General features: G+C 34.7%; 1 protein-coding gene across 1 annotated transcript in view; it reads left to right on the top strand.

Annotated features, from left to right (window-relative positions):
- Positions 1 to 525: 525 nt before the first annotated feature.
- The window catches only part of LOC143045866 (uncharacterized), a 116,291-nt gene continuing 100,358 nt past the window's right edge, over positions 526 to 16,458 (top strand). The window contains exons 1-6 of the mRNA XM_076218685.1: positions 526 to 712; positions 1,521 to 1,680; positions 4,102 to 4,313; positions 9,420 to 9,582; positions 10,188 to 10,417; positions 11,557 to 11,688. Coding sequence (XP_076074800.1) covers positions 1,544 to 1,680; positions 4,102 to 4,313; positions 9,420 to 9,582; positions 10,188 to 10,417; positions 11,557 to 11,688 — 874 coding nt within the window. The 5' untranslated portion in view covers positions 526 to 712; positions 1,521 to 1,543. The remainder of the gene's footprint in view (positions 713 to 1,520; positions 1,681 to 4,101; positions 4,314 to 9,419; positions 9,583 to 10,187; positions 10,418 to 11,556; positions 11,689 to 16,458) is intronic.

Raw genomic sequence — 16,458 nt, 5'->3', positions numbered from 1 at the left:
ATCATCAAATAAACAAAACAAAATCTACAAATAGGTGACACATACAATGATAACAAATAGTCATAAAAAATAAAATCAACATACATACAAGATTTGCGAGGGATGTGGTGGGTGGGAATAGAATTGAATTGTAACTGGAATATGAAAAGCAGCCTGCACACGCTTTGTGCAAATTCAAAAGTGATCAAGCGCGCTTGTGATAAAACAAAGACTGTAATTAACAATCTGATTGGATAATTTAAATAAATTAAGAGCAATGATTGGCTAGCATCCTAGATACCAACCATAGCAATTAGTAAAAGATTAGGGCTGCAGAAATTATGATTTCCAATCATGATTGGATAAAAGGAACTTCCTGGAGACGATAATTAATTAAGTAAGCAAATGCTATATTCAAGTTCCCTTTGTATTAATACTTTATTTGATTAAAATAAGCACAATTTATTACATCTATAACCGATTTTTACACCATTATTTTCTTTTCATGCTATGTAGAAATGTTAATTTTTGTTTAAAGTATGTGGAGACCCACCTGTTCTTCAAGGTATAACATTTGAAGAAAAAACAAGACAAAGTCAAGACGCATACTATATTGGTGATGTTTTACAAGCTAAATGTGACATCTTTGGGGAAGAAGTAGTAGCCGACCATGATGGGAAGATTGAATGTTTAGCCACAGGATCATGGACACCTAGACATCCAGCATGCAGAAGTTTGTATCGTTATGATAACACTAAAAACAGTTGTTCACTTTGCATTCTGTGTGAATTAATTCAAGATTTTAAATGACTGTTCATTATATCATAGGAAAAAGATACAAAACAAATAATACAGAATTTACCAGAAATTACCAAATATATTGGACACCAACAAACAACACTTAGCTTCTAAAAGAAAATTGATGAAAACTTCTGATTCAAAAGGCATTTTTCCCAAAATTTCAGGACACTGACAAATAATTGCCAGCCTATGATAGTAAGAATAGTTTGTACAATTCTGCACCTGCTTCATACTGACAGCCTTTCACTTAAGCAATGAGCTAGAATATTTCTTAGTTGATCAGTTTGTTAGGGATGAATTCAAACTGCAATTTGGAATAATATTGTTTAAGCTAATTTGTATTGTGAAAGGGCAACGCCTAATGAATATGCACAATAATAAAGACAAATAAGTGTGTCGTGAAAGCCTGACTTAATAGTGGTGCAAGTACAAAGCGTTTTAGTGTTAAACCAGTTATGATTGGTCATAAACCTCCCCTTGGCATATCTAGATCATATCATAGATGTAATAAATGTAATAAATTTATGATCATATGAACCACACAGAAAAATCTGCTGAGTGCAAAGTTGAATTACAAGCAGTATGACCACTAACTATGCTAAAAGAAGAATATTGAAAGAAGTCACAGGAGATTATTACACAATTTAGACAAAATTACATGTAAATCAGAAATATTAATCATTGTGACTTTGTGAAATCAGTAAAGTAGTAAAGATATTTTAATTTAATTTGAATTTCAGATTTATGTGAAGCAGGATGGTACATGTTTAATAAAACCTGCTACAGATTATATGATACACCAGCAACATTCTGGGATGCATACACAAACTGTCATTCACACAATTCTGGGTTGATAAATGTCTACACTACCACAGAGTTTAATCATATTAAAAATATTTGGTAAGCTAAGGCCTTCTTGATAAATTGAATGATATTTAGATTGAATACATTGCAAATCAGCTGTTTTTCTGTTGCAAAGTTGTCACATATATAGATATGAAATAAACCCCAATAATTATGAGACTGCATGCTAAGTTAATTATCTTTGAAACATGCCTGCGCTGCTTAAATTCTGCTAATTCTGCCCTTAGCTGCTCTAGTTTTGTCAAAGGTAATCTTAATTCCAATGTTGTGGAGTCTATTTCCACACCTAAAAATACTAACTTCTGGCAAGGGTCAAAAACCTTGGACCAACTTATTGCAAAGCCTAACTTACGCAGCAAGTCAATCAAGACTCTTAGGCAAAGTGCACAGCGCTGCTTAGTGCGTACGCAGATGAAGAAATCATCTAAATATGCAATAACGGTAAAACCTCTGTTTGACATCATGCGACGAATAGCCTGTGAAAGTCTATGAAAAATTCCAGGTGGTAATTTTGAGCCAAAAGGTAATTTTTTATCAATTAAGGTATAGGTTTGACCGTCAGGGAAAGTCCATTGTAAACCTGTTACCTGTTGACTACAGCGACTGATGCCTACAGATCTGTAAGCAGATTTCAAATCGACTTTAGCCATGAAACAATATTTTGTTACTAATTTTGCTGCATCATCAACAGATTGAAACTTGTTTTTCCATATCCCCTGCCAAATCATTAACAGCTGACCCAAGTGGTCTGCTACAATCATGAATTATTCTTACACCTCCATCAGGTTTTGGAATGACACCTAAAGGACTGATAATTTTGGGTGTAGATTCAATAAACTCATCATTCCCATTTTCAATTTCAGTTAAAATCTGTTGATGAGCTTTTTTATATAAGGGACTTGAAGGAAGTGCTGAAGGGTGATTTTTTGCTGATATGTTTATTAAAGCCAAATCATTTTGAACAATGTCAAACCCATTTTTTATACCATGTAAAAGAAGGTGCCTGTGAAGGACAAAGAGGTGAATTCAGGATTCTGGGAAGTGGAATTTCCAACAATCTGTTGGCAAATTGTATTGTCTTTGGCTTTTGTATGCGAAACAAAGTGCCGCTAGTCTGAAAAACAATGTCTTGTCTACTGAGGTGCTTACCAGCATCAAATTCAGCCAAAGTGGGGACAAATAAATTTGACTTTCTAAAAAAAGAGAAAAAGGCAACTAAGCATGCTGCCCAAAAACTAATATGATTTTGATTTTGAAGATCAGTGGTAGTTAAAATCTTTTCCCTTTAACATATTCCACGTTTCTTCAAATGCTTAAGCATTCCTTATCACAGCTAGAATTGGACACCAGTGGCTACTCTGGTCATAGCTTTCAAAGGCGTGGTGCTATATTCGCTTTGGAATGTGGAGTTTCATCAGATCTCATCCAGGCTCAGGAGGATTGGAAAAGTGAGGCATACAAAGGTTACTTAGACCCTTCCTTTTCTCATAAACAGCAAGTCATGAATGCCTTTGCATCCGCCCTAAGTCAAAAGCGTCCTTCTGATGCATGAACCTAAATTACTACCTTTTCACAGGTTTGGGATTATTTTTTGGAGTACCACAGTTTTTCAATTTGATTTTGCTTTCTTTGTAAATATGTTTATTGCGTATTGATATGCAAAGAAAATATTAAACTGTGATTCTTCTCCCAAACCTGTGTTTGTTCAGTTTATACTTAATACAATTACCAGTTAGCTTATGGCTTGGTCCCGCTACTTAACTCTGATTAGAATAAATCAAGTGCCTACCTGCATTGTAACTCTTCAGCATTAGGTTTGGGCACCAAAGGGATAGCAACCTGGTTATTTGTACCACTGGCCTTAATATTCAACATCAAATAAGGGAGGATCTGGGTGGGACAAGTTTTGTGGATTAATAAACTGCATGCTAAGTTAATTATCTTTTACAACAGACAAACACCCTGTTTAACATCAAAACCCAATATAGTTACCCCTGAAGCTGTGAAAGGCTAAAAGTATATATTCCCTGTACAGAAAAAAACTGTTCATGTACATTTTTTCTGCTTTATTTACATGAATTTCTCTGTGAAAACAGTAATTTATTTCAAATATAGTGTTGTACAAGCTTAAATATGATATAACTGTGTTCAGTGCAAGGTAAGTTGCCACAAACGGAAAGAAGGATGAATTCAAATCCTGCTCAGGAGATTGACAAATTAAATTCTTATTTCACCAATGTAATTCCTGATAATGAGTACCCAATGAAAAATAGTTCAAAGACGTTACTGTGGATAAAGTTCTTTGTGAATTTCTTTGTTATAGAAAAACCAAGAAATTAAATGTTCAAGAAGGTAAATACTTTTAATTGGCTTGTATGCAAACTTTGACAAATTCATAAACTTAAATATACAATATGTTTGTCATTTATGATAAACATTTATTTGACTATTTTTTAGGAATCATACAGGATCATCTTCATCAGATATTTGGATAGGTCTATACTCTGACTCAAATACATGGTATTGGTCTGAGAGGTTGGGGGGAAATATCAGCTTTATGGAAAGTGCTATGTATGACATGGCTGTAACCCTGACCTTCAATGACCTCTCACTAAACAGTACTGGTACCAGTACAACCCATCCATATTCATGTGAAAAGGCAGCTGCAAGTGAGTTGTGATATTATTATTTGCATGATTATGTTTCAGTATAGTTTCAATTCCTCCTTGATGTTAAAGATTTTTCTTTACTTTAGCTCAGTTTTATTTTTAAGTAGAGCTATTGGAAATTTGCAAAGTATTTAAACTAATATAACTCAGGTTCTACAAGAATTTAGCTTTGTTCCACTTTAGTATTTGCCTTAAACAGCTGATATCTTAATAATAACATATGTTTGATGGCTGCTCAAGGTCCAGCAGCAAATATAACATAAAATAAAAAAATTTTTTTGTCTCTCCCACAAACTTTTTATGCCCCACCTACGATAGTAGAGGGGCATTATGTTTTCTGGTCTGTGGCTCCGTCCGTCCGTCCGTCCGTCCGTCTGTGGTTCCGTTCGTCCGTCCAGGTTAAAGTTTTTGGTCAAGGTAGTTTTTGATGAAGCTGAAGTCCAATCAACTTGAAACTTAGTACACTTGTTGCTAATGAGATGATCTTTCTAATTTTTAAGCCAAATTAGACTTTTGACCCCAATTTCACGGTCCACTGAACATAGAAAATGAAAGTGGGAGTTTCAGGTTAAAGTTTTTGGTCAAGGTAGTTTTTGATGAAGCTGAAGTCCAATCAACTTGAAACTTAGTACACTTGTTATACCCCACGCAACGAAGTTGCTGAGGGTATAATGTTTTTGACCCGTCCGTCCGTCTGTCAGTCCGTCCGTCAGTCCTGTTTCTTGTCATCGCAACTCCTCTCAAACCACACAACAGAATTTCACGAAACCTTTTCAGATAATAAGGACATACTATGTAGTTGTGCATATCGACGGGAAATTGCGTTTCAATTTTTTTTCTAGGAGTTACGCCCCTTTGAACTTATTTACTTTAATGTACTACTGCAACAGTTTGTCATCGCAACTCCTCTCAAACCACACAACAGAATTTCACGAAACCTTTTCAGATAATACGGACATACTATGTAGTTGTGCATATCGACGGGAAATTGCGATTCAATTTTTTTTCTAGGAGTTACGCCCCTTTTAACTTATTTACTTTAATGTACTACTGCAACAGTTTGTCATGGCAACTCCTCTCAAACCACACAACAGAATTTCACGAAACCTTTTCAGATAATAAGGACATACTATGTAGTTGTGCATATCGACGGGAAATTGCGTTTCAATTTTTTTTCTAGGAGTTACGCCCCTTTGAACTTATTTACTTTAATGTACGACTGCAACAGTTTGTCATCGCAACTACTCTCAAACCACACAACAGAATTTCACGAAACCTTTTCAGATAATAAGGACATACTATGTAGTTGTGCATATCGACAGGAAATTACGATTCAAATTTTTTTCTAGGAGTTACGCCTCTTTGAACTTATTTGCTTCAATGTACTTCTGCAACAGTTTGTCATCTCAACACCTCTGAAACCACACAACAGAATTTCATGAAATTTTGTAGATAATAAGAACATACTGTGTAGATGTGCATATTGACAGGAAATTATTAGTCATTATTTTTTCTTATTCAATTTTTTTTTCTTACACAAATTTAATTTCTCAAATGACAATGTGGGGACGTGGGGTATGTGAGTGTGCTCACTAAGGTTCTTTAATTGCTTATGATATGATCTTTCTAATTTTAATGCCAAATTAGATAATTACCCAATTTCACGGTCCATTGAACATGGAAAAGGATAGTGCGAGTGGGGCATCCGTGTACTTTGGACACATTCTTGTTATTTATAAATTATTTTAAAGAACAACAAAAAAACTTTTTTGAGTTATTCCCCCTGGATAGATAAGGCCACACCAATTTAATTCCTTGTTCGACGGACCCGCCCGCACCTATTTTTTTCAAAACAGAATTTTTTTATTTTTATTATATTCCCGCTTCCCGCATCCGGATATGTAATCATGTCCATTTCCCGCACCTTTTTTTGTAAATATTATAAAAAGATCTCAACATTTGTTTTTAAAATCACAGTATAACCTTTATGTAATGATTTTAAACCTATTAGCACCCCACAACACTGTAAATATCTGTGAGAATATTTGTTTCAGCATGAAACCAATTTATTCCAAGTGGGAGTGCTCCGAAATAAATATATAACAGCGGAAATACCTGTACAGAACAAAACATTGGTTTCTTTCCCTCTGACTTATATTCCCTATCAAAAAATGTTTGTTGTTAAAATAAAGTGCAAAGAACTTCTGAAGGATTTTCCTTCAACTGCAATTATAATGTATGCTGACGGTCATACCCGCTGAAGGTTTGTGCACCTGTCCTGATTGATTCAGGGACCTGTCGTTCAGCAGTTATCGTTTGTTGATGTGGTTCATTGGTATTTTCCCGTTTGGAAATATAAATTAGATTGTTGGTTTTCCTGTTCGAAATTGTGTACAATACTAAGTTGTGGTCCCTTATAGCTTGCTGTTTGGTCTGGATCAAAGCTCTGTGTAAAAGGCCGTACTTTGACCTATGTTTGTTATTATCAGGTTATCCCTCAGACAAGGGCCTTGAAGGGGTCATTCAGTTACCATGTTTACTGTTGTAGAAAAGAAAATAGAAATACTAAGGATTTGTATAGTGCTACTATACAAAACCTTTGAAAAATTTTTTACTCAAAAAAGGAGAAATAAATTATATCTTAAACAACTTTTCTAAAAGAGGGATCCACTTATTTTGAATAATATTAAACTGTTAAAGTAAATGTGGTAACAATATTACAAAATTCTTGGACATGTTTTGACCATTTAATACCATATAGATAGTATAGTTCTTTGGGAAAATATTAGCCCTTTTGTACTAAAAATGTTTTTACAAAAAAAATATATTATAACTTATACTGACCCCTCATAAAAGGGATATTTATAACATTAAGGGGTTGTTCTGAACCTGATTATGACTTGGATGGAGAATTGTCTCATTGTCAGTCACACATACATAGACCAGATTTAATTATTCAATTATTTCTTATTGAACAGGGAAAAAATACTTCATAGATTAAAGAAATGTCAAGGTACAAGTGATAAATCAAGTTTTAATATAGTCAAAACCTACTATTTTATGTTTACAAAAAAAAATTATAATCGCTCGCCTTTACTTTTTAAGCTTCGCCTCAAAAATTTGCAAATTAAATATTTTTTTATTAAAATTTTCAAATCGCTCGCTTGCCCCATTTTTTGGAGTCCAAAAATCTGTAGAACAAGAAATTAAATTGGTGTGGCCTAAAATTATGTGCATATACGGGGACATGGTACCACTTTTATTAAGTCTCCCAAACAAAGTTTGGAGACTTATTGTTTTTGCTCAGTTCTTATTATTTTTATTATTATTCTTCTTCTTCTTCTTCTTCTTCTTCTTCCGCCACTTTAAAAAATGAACTTGTCCGCAGCGTTTCTCCAAAACCACTTGTCAGATTGACTTAGAATTTCATAAAATGGTAGACTAATATGTCTAGGTGAGCCATCAATCTTTCGTTTGTGCATTGGGGTCTATTAAGGGGTATTTTGGGGGGGGGGGGGGGTAGAAAGGAGGAAGGGGTTTACTATAGAACCCTATGGGATTTTATTTTCTAAAATTTTCAAATGAATATAACTTGAAAACTGTAAGTGATAGATACATGCAGTCTTCAGAATTGATTATAGGACAATAAAACAAATCACATGAAATATAGGGGGAGTCCCTGGGAGTTCATCCCCACCCCCTTCAATTTGAGAATATGCTTATATTTTGTAAACGTTCCAGATCCCCACCCCTAAACCATATATATTCTTGAATGGGACAATAAAACAAATCAAATGAAATTAATGGGAGGTCCCAGGGGGGTCATCCCCACCCCAGTCAATTTGAGAATGTGCTATTATCTTGTAAATGGTCCAGATCCCCACCCCTAAACTACATATATTCTTGTAGGGGACAATAAAACAAATGAAATGAAATTAAAGGGAAGTCCCTAGGGAGTCATCCCCACACCCTCTTGTTTAAAGACTTGTAAACGGTCAACATCCCCACCCCTAAACCATATATATTCTTGTAGGGGACAATAAAACAAACGAAATGAAATTAAAGGGAAGTTCCTAGGGGGTCACCCCACCCCCTCTTATTTGAAAACTTGTAAACGGTCAACATCCCCACCCCTAAACCATATATATTCTTGTAGGGGACAATAAAACAAATGAAATGAAATAAAAGGAAATTCCGTAGGGGGTAACCCCACCCCCTCTTATTTGAAAACTTGTAAACGGTCAACATCCCCACCCCTAAACCATATATATTCTTGTAGGGGACAATAAAACAAATGAAATGAAATAAAAGAGAATTCCGTAGGGGGTAACCCCTACCCCTCTTGTTTGAAAACTTGTAAACGGTCAACATCCCCACCCCTAAACCATATATATTCTTGTAGGGGACAATAAAACAAATGAAATGAAATAAGAGGGAAGTCCCTAGGGGGTCACCCCACCCCCTCTTGTTTGAAAACTTGTAAACGGTCAACATCCCCACCCCTAAACCATATATATTCTTGTATGGGACAATAAAGCTAATCAAATGAAATTAAAGGGAAGTTCCTGGGGGTTGCCCCACCCCGTTCAATTTGAGAATGTGCTATTATCTTGTAAACGGTCCAGATCCCCACCCTTAAACCATATACATTCTTGTAGGGGACAATAAAACAAATGAAATGAAATGTAGGTAAATTCCCTGGGGGTCACCACCACCCCCTCCTGTTTGAATACTTGTAAATGGTGGAGATCCCTACTCGTAAGCCATATATATTCCTGTATGGGACAAAAAATCAAATCAAATGAACATGGGACCATATGAATGGCGAGTTATGGGAGCTTTGTTTGGGAGACTTCGTAACAGCATCCTGTTACAATTACTTCTTGTTATAACTTGAAATAGCCAGTCTTTTTAGTTATATATAATACAATAAAACAAGGATGCTTTGCCGCATCTTATGCCATTCAAGTTAGAATTTTATTAGAATTGACAAAAATGCAGAGAAAGGAAAACAAGTTGTAGAAATTTAGTATATTAGTATATCATGTTATTGGATTGTAACTATTCTATAGATGTACATTAATCTAAAGTATTATGTTTTTACAGGTCTGGCTTGTCCAAATGGTTGGATACAGGTCAAGAGTAAATGTTTCCAAACTCAGACCACTGCTGTTGACTTTAACACAGCGCAGACTAACTGTGAATCTTTGGACTCAAAGCTTGCTACGTTAGAGAATGTCCAAGATAGTTATATACTCAGTCAATTAGCGTAAGATTTAAATTGTTATAGTTGATGTTATCACTGGACTCAAAGCTTGCTACTTTAGCTTGTTCACCCCTTTATATAACAAAAGGAGAATTTCTTTTGATGTTGAGATCCTTTTTTCAAGGTCAATGTCAAAGTTATAAAAATATTGTGGATTCATTTAAAAAGTGAGAGATGAGAACAAAAGCTCCTATTGGTTAGGTCAATATATCGAAGATCAAGACATTAGAAATGGGTAGAATATGTGAACAAAAGAGAAATTAACATATGCATACATTGACAGAACAATCTCTATTTATACTGCATTGAGATAGAAAATAGAATTAACATACTAATCGTGACATTATGTAAATGGTCTAATCCTTAGCATTATTCTTTCAGGGAGGACAACTTTTGCTGGTATGAAATAAGTTTATTTTTTGGGATATATTTAGCTTGCTTCCAAATGTTCTTTTTTAAGACTTTTGGAAATAGCAAATAACAAAAGTATCAGTAATCAAGTTTAAGAGAATATTTAAGCAAAAACAAGTTCCTAATCTACTGATAATCATAATAAAACATTGGTAAACTGATTTGTAAAATGCAAACATTTTATTTTTGTATTTTAGAAATGAGACTGCCGGAGATTACGCCTTTGTAGGACTTCATCATATAGATTTTGGCGAGTTTCAGTGGGTCGATGGGACAGTGCCAGCTTACAAGTATATCAAGACTCAAGAATCATCAACAATTGCCAAATGTGGAGCTGTATTGATGGTTAATCCAATTAAATTGAATTTAAAATTTGACCTTATGACATGTACTTCTGCTTATCCCTACATCTGTCAGAAATTTATAGGTATACAATAAATCATTACATTCACAGATTTAAAAATTATTGTAAGTTTTGTTGAATTCATATTAAAATAAAAAATTATTTGTTTCATAAGTCTGATAGAAATTGATATACTAGAAGATGCTTGAATTCACTGGTATAATAAAATCATTAATTACATTGTTCTTTTGATTTTTTTTCAAATTCAAGGCCTTATTCGTGTTGAAAGTCATGAAGGCAGAATTTAGATATGTTAAATCAGTCAACTCTGTTTGTCCTTTCATCTTTTTGTGTGGTTTTGTGAGTTACCCTTGCTTGAAGCAGAAAATTTTTGGAATCAACAGGTCAGAGTTCACAAGGTTGAAAATTGGTTTTCAAATAGTATTTTGAGTTTTAATGGTTATATGTCTTTAGAATAGATAAAAAATATTGAAATAATAGTTGCAATTTGTTATTCATGCACTGTACAAGTTATGACTATGTACATCTGTAATTATAGTTTAAAATTATTTTTATCAAGATAATTGATTAATGCAGAAACATATATATTAACGGGACTTGACACTACCTGATTGTAGTCGATTTTATTGTCATGCCATTGTAAATAAAGATACAATACGGAAACAGACATGTGTTTAAAATGGACTCACTATTATCCTAAAAAATTCTGATAACATCAATAAAATGTCATTCAAACTAGTTTTATAGAGATGCTAGTGTATCAAACTTGTATTCTGTCACTTAACTGTGCAGAATGGAAACAAGGTATTAAAAAAATGGCGGCCATTGCCACGATGATTTACAAATTTCCAAACTATTATAAAACACTTCACATCAAATAAATCAAACTTATTTTAGTCATTTTATATGACAAAATATATCTTCTAAATGATAAAACTTGTATTTATTTACAATTATAGAGTTATGTGGTTTATTTATTGAGCAGTTCCAATAGTTTTTCAGTCAGATGCTAACAAAATCATAAATCAAAAGTCCCAGGGAGTTCAAGATTTTTCAATTTTATACTGAAAAGCGTATCAGATTCATTTCCCGTTAGGTATACTGTTCCCAGATTAATGTGTCTATTCTCAGAGTGATTAAATAAACTGTAGCTAAAAGAAAAAAATATATTGTGTAGTCATAAGATATTTGTTATATTCCAGATTATGCTGGAGTTGCTTCTGATTTTGCAAACCTGCCATGTTCAACAGATGGTTTATGTTCAAATCCAGATCTGGCATGTTTAGGAGGTATAAGGGATGGAGTAATTTATTCACCAAGATGTAGTGGAAAAGGTAATCTTTAATATCAACTATCATTTCATTCAGGACTAGCTTTTTGTGAAAGTTTTTGATTGAATTCATTTGCTGATGTTAAATAATGTGTCAGAAATAAAGACATGAAGATTTTACAATTCTTGATAAAAAAATATATTTGAACTTTGGTGAATAGTTGTCTCATTGGCAATCATACCACATCCTTATTTTTGTATTCTAACTAAATTGTAAATAAACAAGGTATTTAAAGTTCCCTAAGTTACGATTGATTTCAAATGTTGGCATAGCCGAAAGAACAAATACTTCACACAAGAAACCATTTTCTAAATCATATTTAGTAATCATGACCATTTTGTTTATCTTATTTAATTTGGAGTTATTACAAAACATACCAAATATGACAAGTATTTTTTCTACACTTTCTGACTTGACACAATTGTTGAACCGTAAATTACTTATTGTCTTGTTATTCTTTTTAATTCTTTTTTTAGCTCACCTGGCCCAAAGGGCCAAGTGAGCTTTTCCCATCACTTTGCGTCCGGCGTCCGGCGTCGTTAACTTTTACAAAAATCTTCTCCTCTGAAACTACTGGGCCAAATTAAACCAAACTTGGCCACAATCATCATTGGGGTATCTAGTTTGAAAATGTGTCCGATGACCCGGCAAACCAACAAAGATGGCCGCCATGGCTAAAAATAGAACATAGGGGTAAAATGCAGTTTTTGGCTTATAACTCAAAAACCAAAGCATTTAGAGCAAATCTGACATTGGTAAAATTGTTTATCAGGTCAAGATCTATCTGCCCTGAAATTTTCAGATGAATCAGACAACCCGTTGTTGGGTTGCTGCCCCTGAATTGGTAATTTTAAGGAAATTTTGCTGTTTTTGGTTATTATCTTGATGTTATTATAGATAGAGATCAACTGTAAACAGCAATAATGTTCAGCAAAGTAAGATTTACAAATAAGTCAACATGACTGAAATGGTCAGTTGACCCCTTTAGGAGTTATTGCCCTTTATAGTCAATTTTTAACCATTTTTCGTAAATCTTAGTTATCTTTTACAAAAATCTTCTCCTCTGAAACTACTGGGCCAAATTAATCCAAACTTGACCACAATCATCTTTGGGGTATCTAGTTTAAAAAATGTGTCAGGTGACTTGACCATCAAATCAAGATGTCCGCCACGGCTAAAAATAAAACATAGGGGTTAAATGCAGTTTTTGGCTTATACCTCAAAAACCAAAGCATTTAGAGCAAATCTGACACGGAGTTAATTGTTTATCAGGTCAAGATCTATCTGCCATGAAATTTTCAGATGAATCAGACAACCCGTTGTTGGGTTGCTGCCCCTGAATTGGTAATTTTAAGGAAATTTTGCTGTTTTTGGTTATTATCTTGAATATTATTATAGATAGAGATAAACTGTAAACGGCAATAATGTTCAGCAAAGTAAGATTTACAAATAAGTCAACATGACCGAAATGGTCAGTTGACCCCTTTAGGAGTTATTGCCCTTTATAGTCAATTTTTAACCATTTTTCGTAAATCTTAGTTATCTTTTACAAAAATCTTCTCCTCTGAAACTGCTGGGCCAAATTAATCCAAACTTAGCCACAATCATCTTTGGGGTATCTAGTTAAAAAAATGTGTCCGGTGACCCGGCCATCAAATCAAGATGGCCTCCACGGCTAAAAATGGAACATGGGGGTAAAATGCAGTTTTTGGCTTATAACTCAAAAACCAAAGCATTTAGAGCAAATCTGACATTGGTAAAATTGTTTAACAGGTCAAGATCTATCTGCCATGAAATTTTCAGATGAATCGGACAACCCGTTGTTGGGTTGCTGCCCCTGAATCGGTAATTTTAAGGAAATTTTTCTGTTTTTGGTTATTATCTTGAATATTATTATAGATAGAGATAAACTGTAAACAGCAATAATGTTCAGCAAAGTAAGATTTACAAATAAGTCAGCATGAGCGAAATGGTCAATTGACCCCCTAAGGAATTATTGTCCTTTATAGTCAATTTTTAACAATTTTCATAAAATTTGTAAATTTTTATTAACATTTTCCACTGAAACTACTGGGCCAAGTTTATTATAGATAGAGATAATTGTAAGCAGCAAGACTGTTTAGTAAAGTAAGATGTACAAACACATCACCATCACCAAAACACAATTTTGTCATGAATCCATCTGCTTCCTTTGTTTAATATTCACAAAGACCAAGGTGAGCGGCACAGGCTCTTTAGAGCCTCTAGTTTTTTAGCTCACCTGGCCCAAAGGGCCAAGTGAGCTTTTCTCAGCACTTGGCGTCCGGCGTCCGTCGTCCGTCGTCTGTCGTCCGTCGTCTGTCGTCCGTCGTCGTCTGGCGTCGTTAACTTTTACAAAAATCTTCTCCTCTGAAACTACTGGGCCAAATTTAACCAAACTTGGCCACAATCATCATTGGGGTATCTAGTTTAAAAAATGTGTCTGGTGACCCGGTCAACCAACCAAGATGGCCGCCATGGCTAAAAATAGAACATAGGGGTAAAATGCAGTTTTTGGCTTATAACTCAAAAACCAAAGCATTTAGAGCAAATCTGACATGGGGTAAAATTGTTCATCAGGTCAAGATCTATCTGCCCTGAAATTTTCAGATGAATCGGACAACGTTGTTAGGTTGCTGCCCCTGAATTGGTAATTTTAAGGAAATTTTACTGTTTTTGGTTATTATCTTGAATATTATTATAGATAGAGATAAACTGTAAACAGCAATAATGTTCAGCAAAGTAAGATTTACAAATAAGTCAACCTGACCCAAATGGTCAGTTGACCCCTTTAGGAGTTATTGCCCTTTATAGTCAATTTTTAACCATTTTTCGTAAATCTTAGTGATCTTTTAGAAAAATCTTCTCCTCTGAAACTACTGGGCCAAATTAAACCAAACTTGGCCACAATCATCATTGGGGTATATAGTTCAAAAAATGTGTCCGGTGACCCGGCCAACTAACCAAGATGGCCACCACGGCTAAAAATAGAACATAGGGGTAAATTGCAGTTTTTGGCTTATAACTCAAAAACCAAAGCATTAAGAGCAAATCTGATGGGATTAAATTGTTCATCAGGTCAAGATCTATTTGCCCTGAAATTTGCAGATGAATCGGACATTCCGTTGTTGGGTTGCTGCCCCTGAAATGGTAATTTTAAGGAAATTTTGCTGTTTTTGGTTATTATCTTGAATATTATTATAGATAGAGATAAACTGTAAACAGCAATAATGTTCAGCAAAGTAAGATCTACAAATAAGTCAACAAGACCAAAATGGTCAGTTGACCACTTTAGGAGTTATTGCCCTTTATAGTCAATTTTTAACCATTTTTCGTAAATCTTAATCTTTTAGAAAAATCTTCTTCTCTGAAACTACTGGGCCAAATTTAACCAAACTTAGCCATAATCATCATTGGGGTATCTAGTTTAAAAAATGTGTCCGGTGACCCGGCCAACCAACCAAGATGGCCGCCATGGCTAAAAATAGAACATGGGGGTAAAATGCAGTTTTTGGCTTATAACTCAAAAACCAAAGCATTAAGAGCAAATCTGACAGGAAGTAAAATTGTTGATCAGATCACGATCTATCTGCCCTGGAACTTGCAGATGAATCGGATAATCGGTTGTTAGGTTGCTGGCCCTGAATTGGTAATTTTGAGGAAATTTTGCTGTTTTTAGCTCACCTGGCCCAAAGGGCCAAGTGAGCTTTTCTCAGCACTTGGCGTCCGGCGTCCGTCGTCCGTCGTCTGTCGTCCGTCGTCTGTCGTCCGTCGTCCGTCGTCGTCCGGCGTCGTTAACTTTTACAAAAATCTTCTCCTCTGAAACTACTGGGCCAAATTTAACCAAACTTGGCCACAATCATTATTGGGGTATCTAGTTTAAAAAATGTGTCTGGTGACCCGGTCAACCAACCAAGATGGCCGCCATGGCTAAAAATAGAACATACGGGTAAAATGCAGTTTTTGGCTTATAACTCAAAAACCAAAGCATTTAGAGCAAATCTGACATGGGGTAAAATTGTTCATCAGGTCAAGATCTATCTGCCCTGAAATTTTCAGATGAATCGGACAACCCGTTGTTGGGTTGCTGCCCCTGAATTGGTAATTTTAAGGAAATTTTACTGTTTTTAGTTATTATCTTGAATATTATTATAGATAGAGATAAACTGTAAACAGCAATAATGTTCAGCAAAGTAAGATTTACAAATAATTCAACCTGACCCAAATGGTCAGTTGACCCCTTTAGGAGTTATTGCCCTTTATAGTCAATTTTTAACCATTTTTCGTAAATCTTAGTTATCTTTTAGAAAAATCTTCTCCTCTGAAACTACTGGGCCAAATTAAACCAAACTTGGCCACAATCATCATTGGGGTATCTAGTTTAAAAAATGTGTCCGGTGACCCAGCCAACCAACCAAGATGGCCGCCATGGCTAAAAATAGAACATAGGGGTAAAATGCAGTTTTTGGCTTATAACTCAAAAACCAAAGCATTTAGAGCAAATCTGCTTGGGTAAAATTGTTCATCAGGTCAAGATCTATCTGCCCTGAAATTTTCAGATGAATCGGACAACCCGTTGTTGGGTTGCTGCCCCTGAAATGGTAATTTTAAGAAAATTTTGCTGTTTTTGGTTATTATCTTGAATATTATTATAGATAGAGATAAACTGTAAACAGCAATAATGTTCAGCAAAGTAAGATCTACAAATAAGTCAACATGACCAAAATGGTCAGTTGACCACTTTAGAAGTTATTG

Source organism: Mytilus galloprovincialis, chromosome 9 (genome assembly GCF_965363235.1).
Source record: "Mytilus galloprovincialis chromosome 9, xbMytGall1.hap1.1, whole genome shotgun sequence".
NCBI lineage: Eukaryota > Metazoa > Mollusca > Bivalvia > Mytilida > Mytilidae > Mytilus > Mytilus galloprovincialis.
The sequence above is the reverse complement of the archived record's forward strand: the minus strand, read 5'-3'. Positions and strand labels throughout refer to the sequence as shown.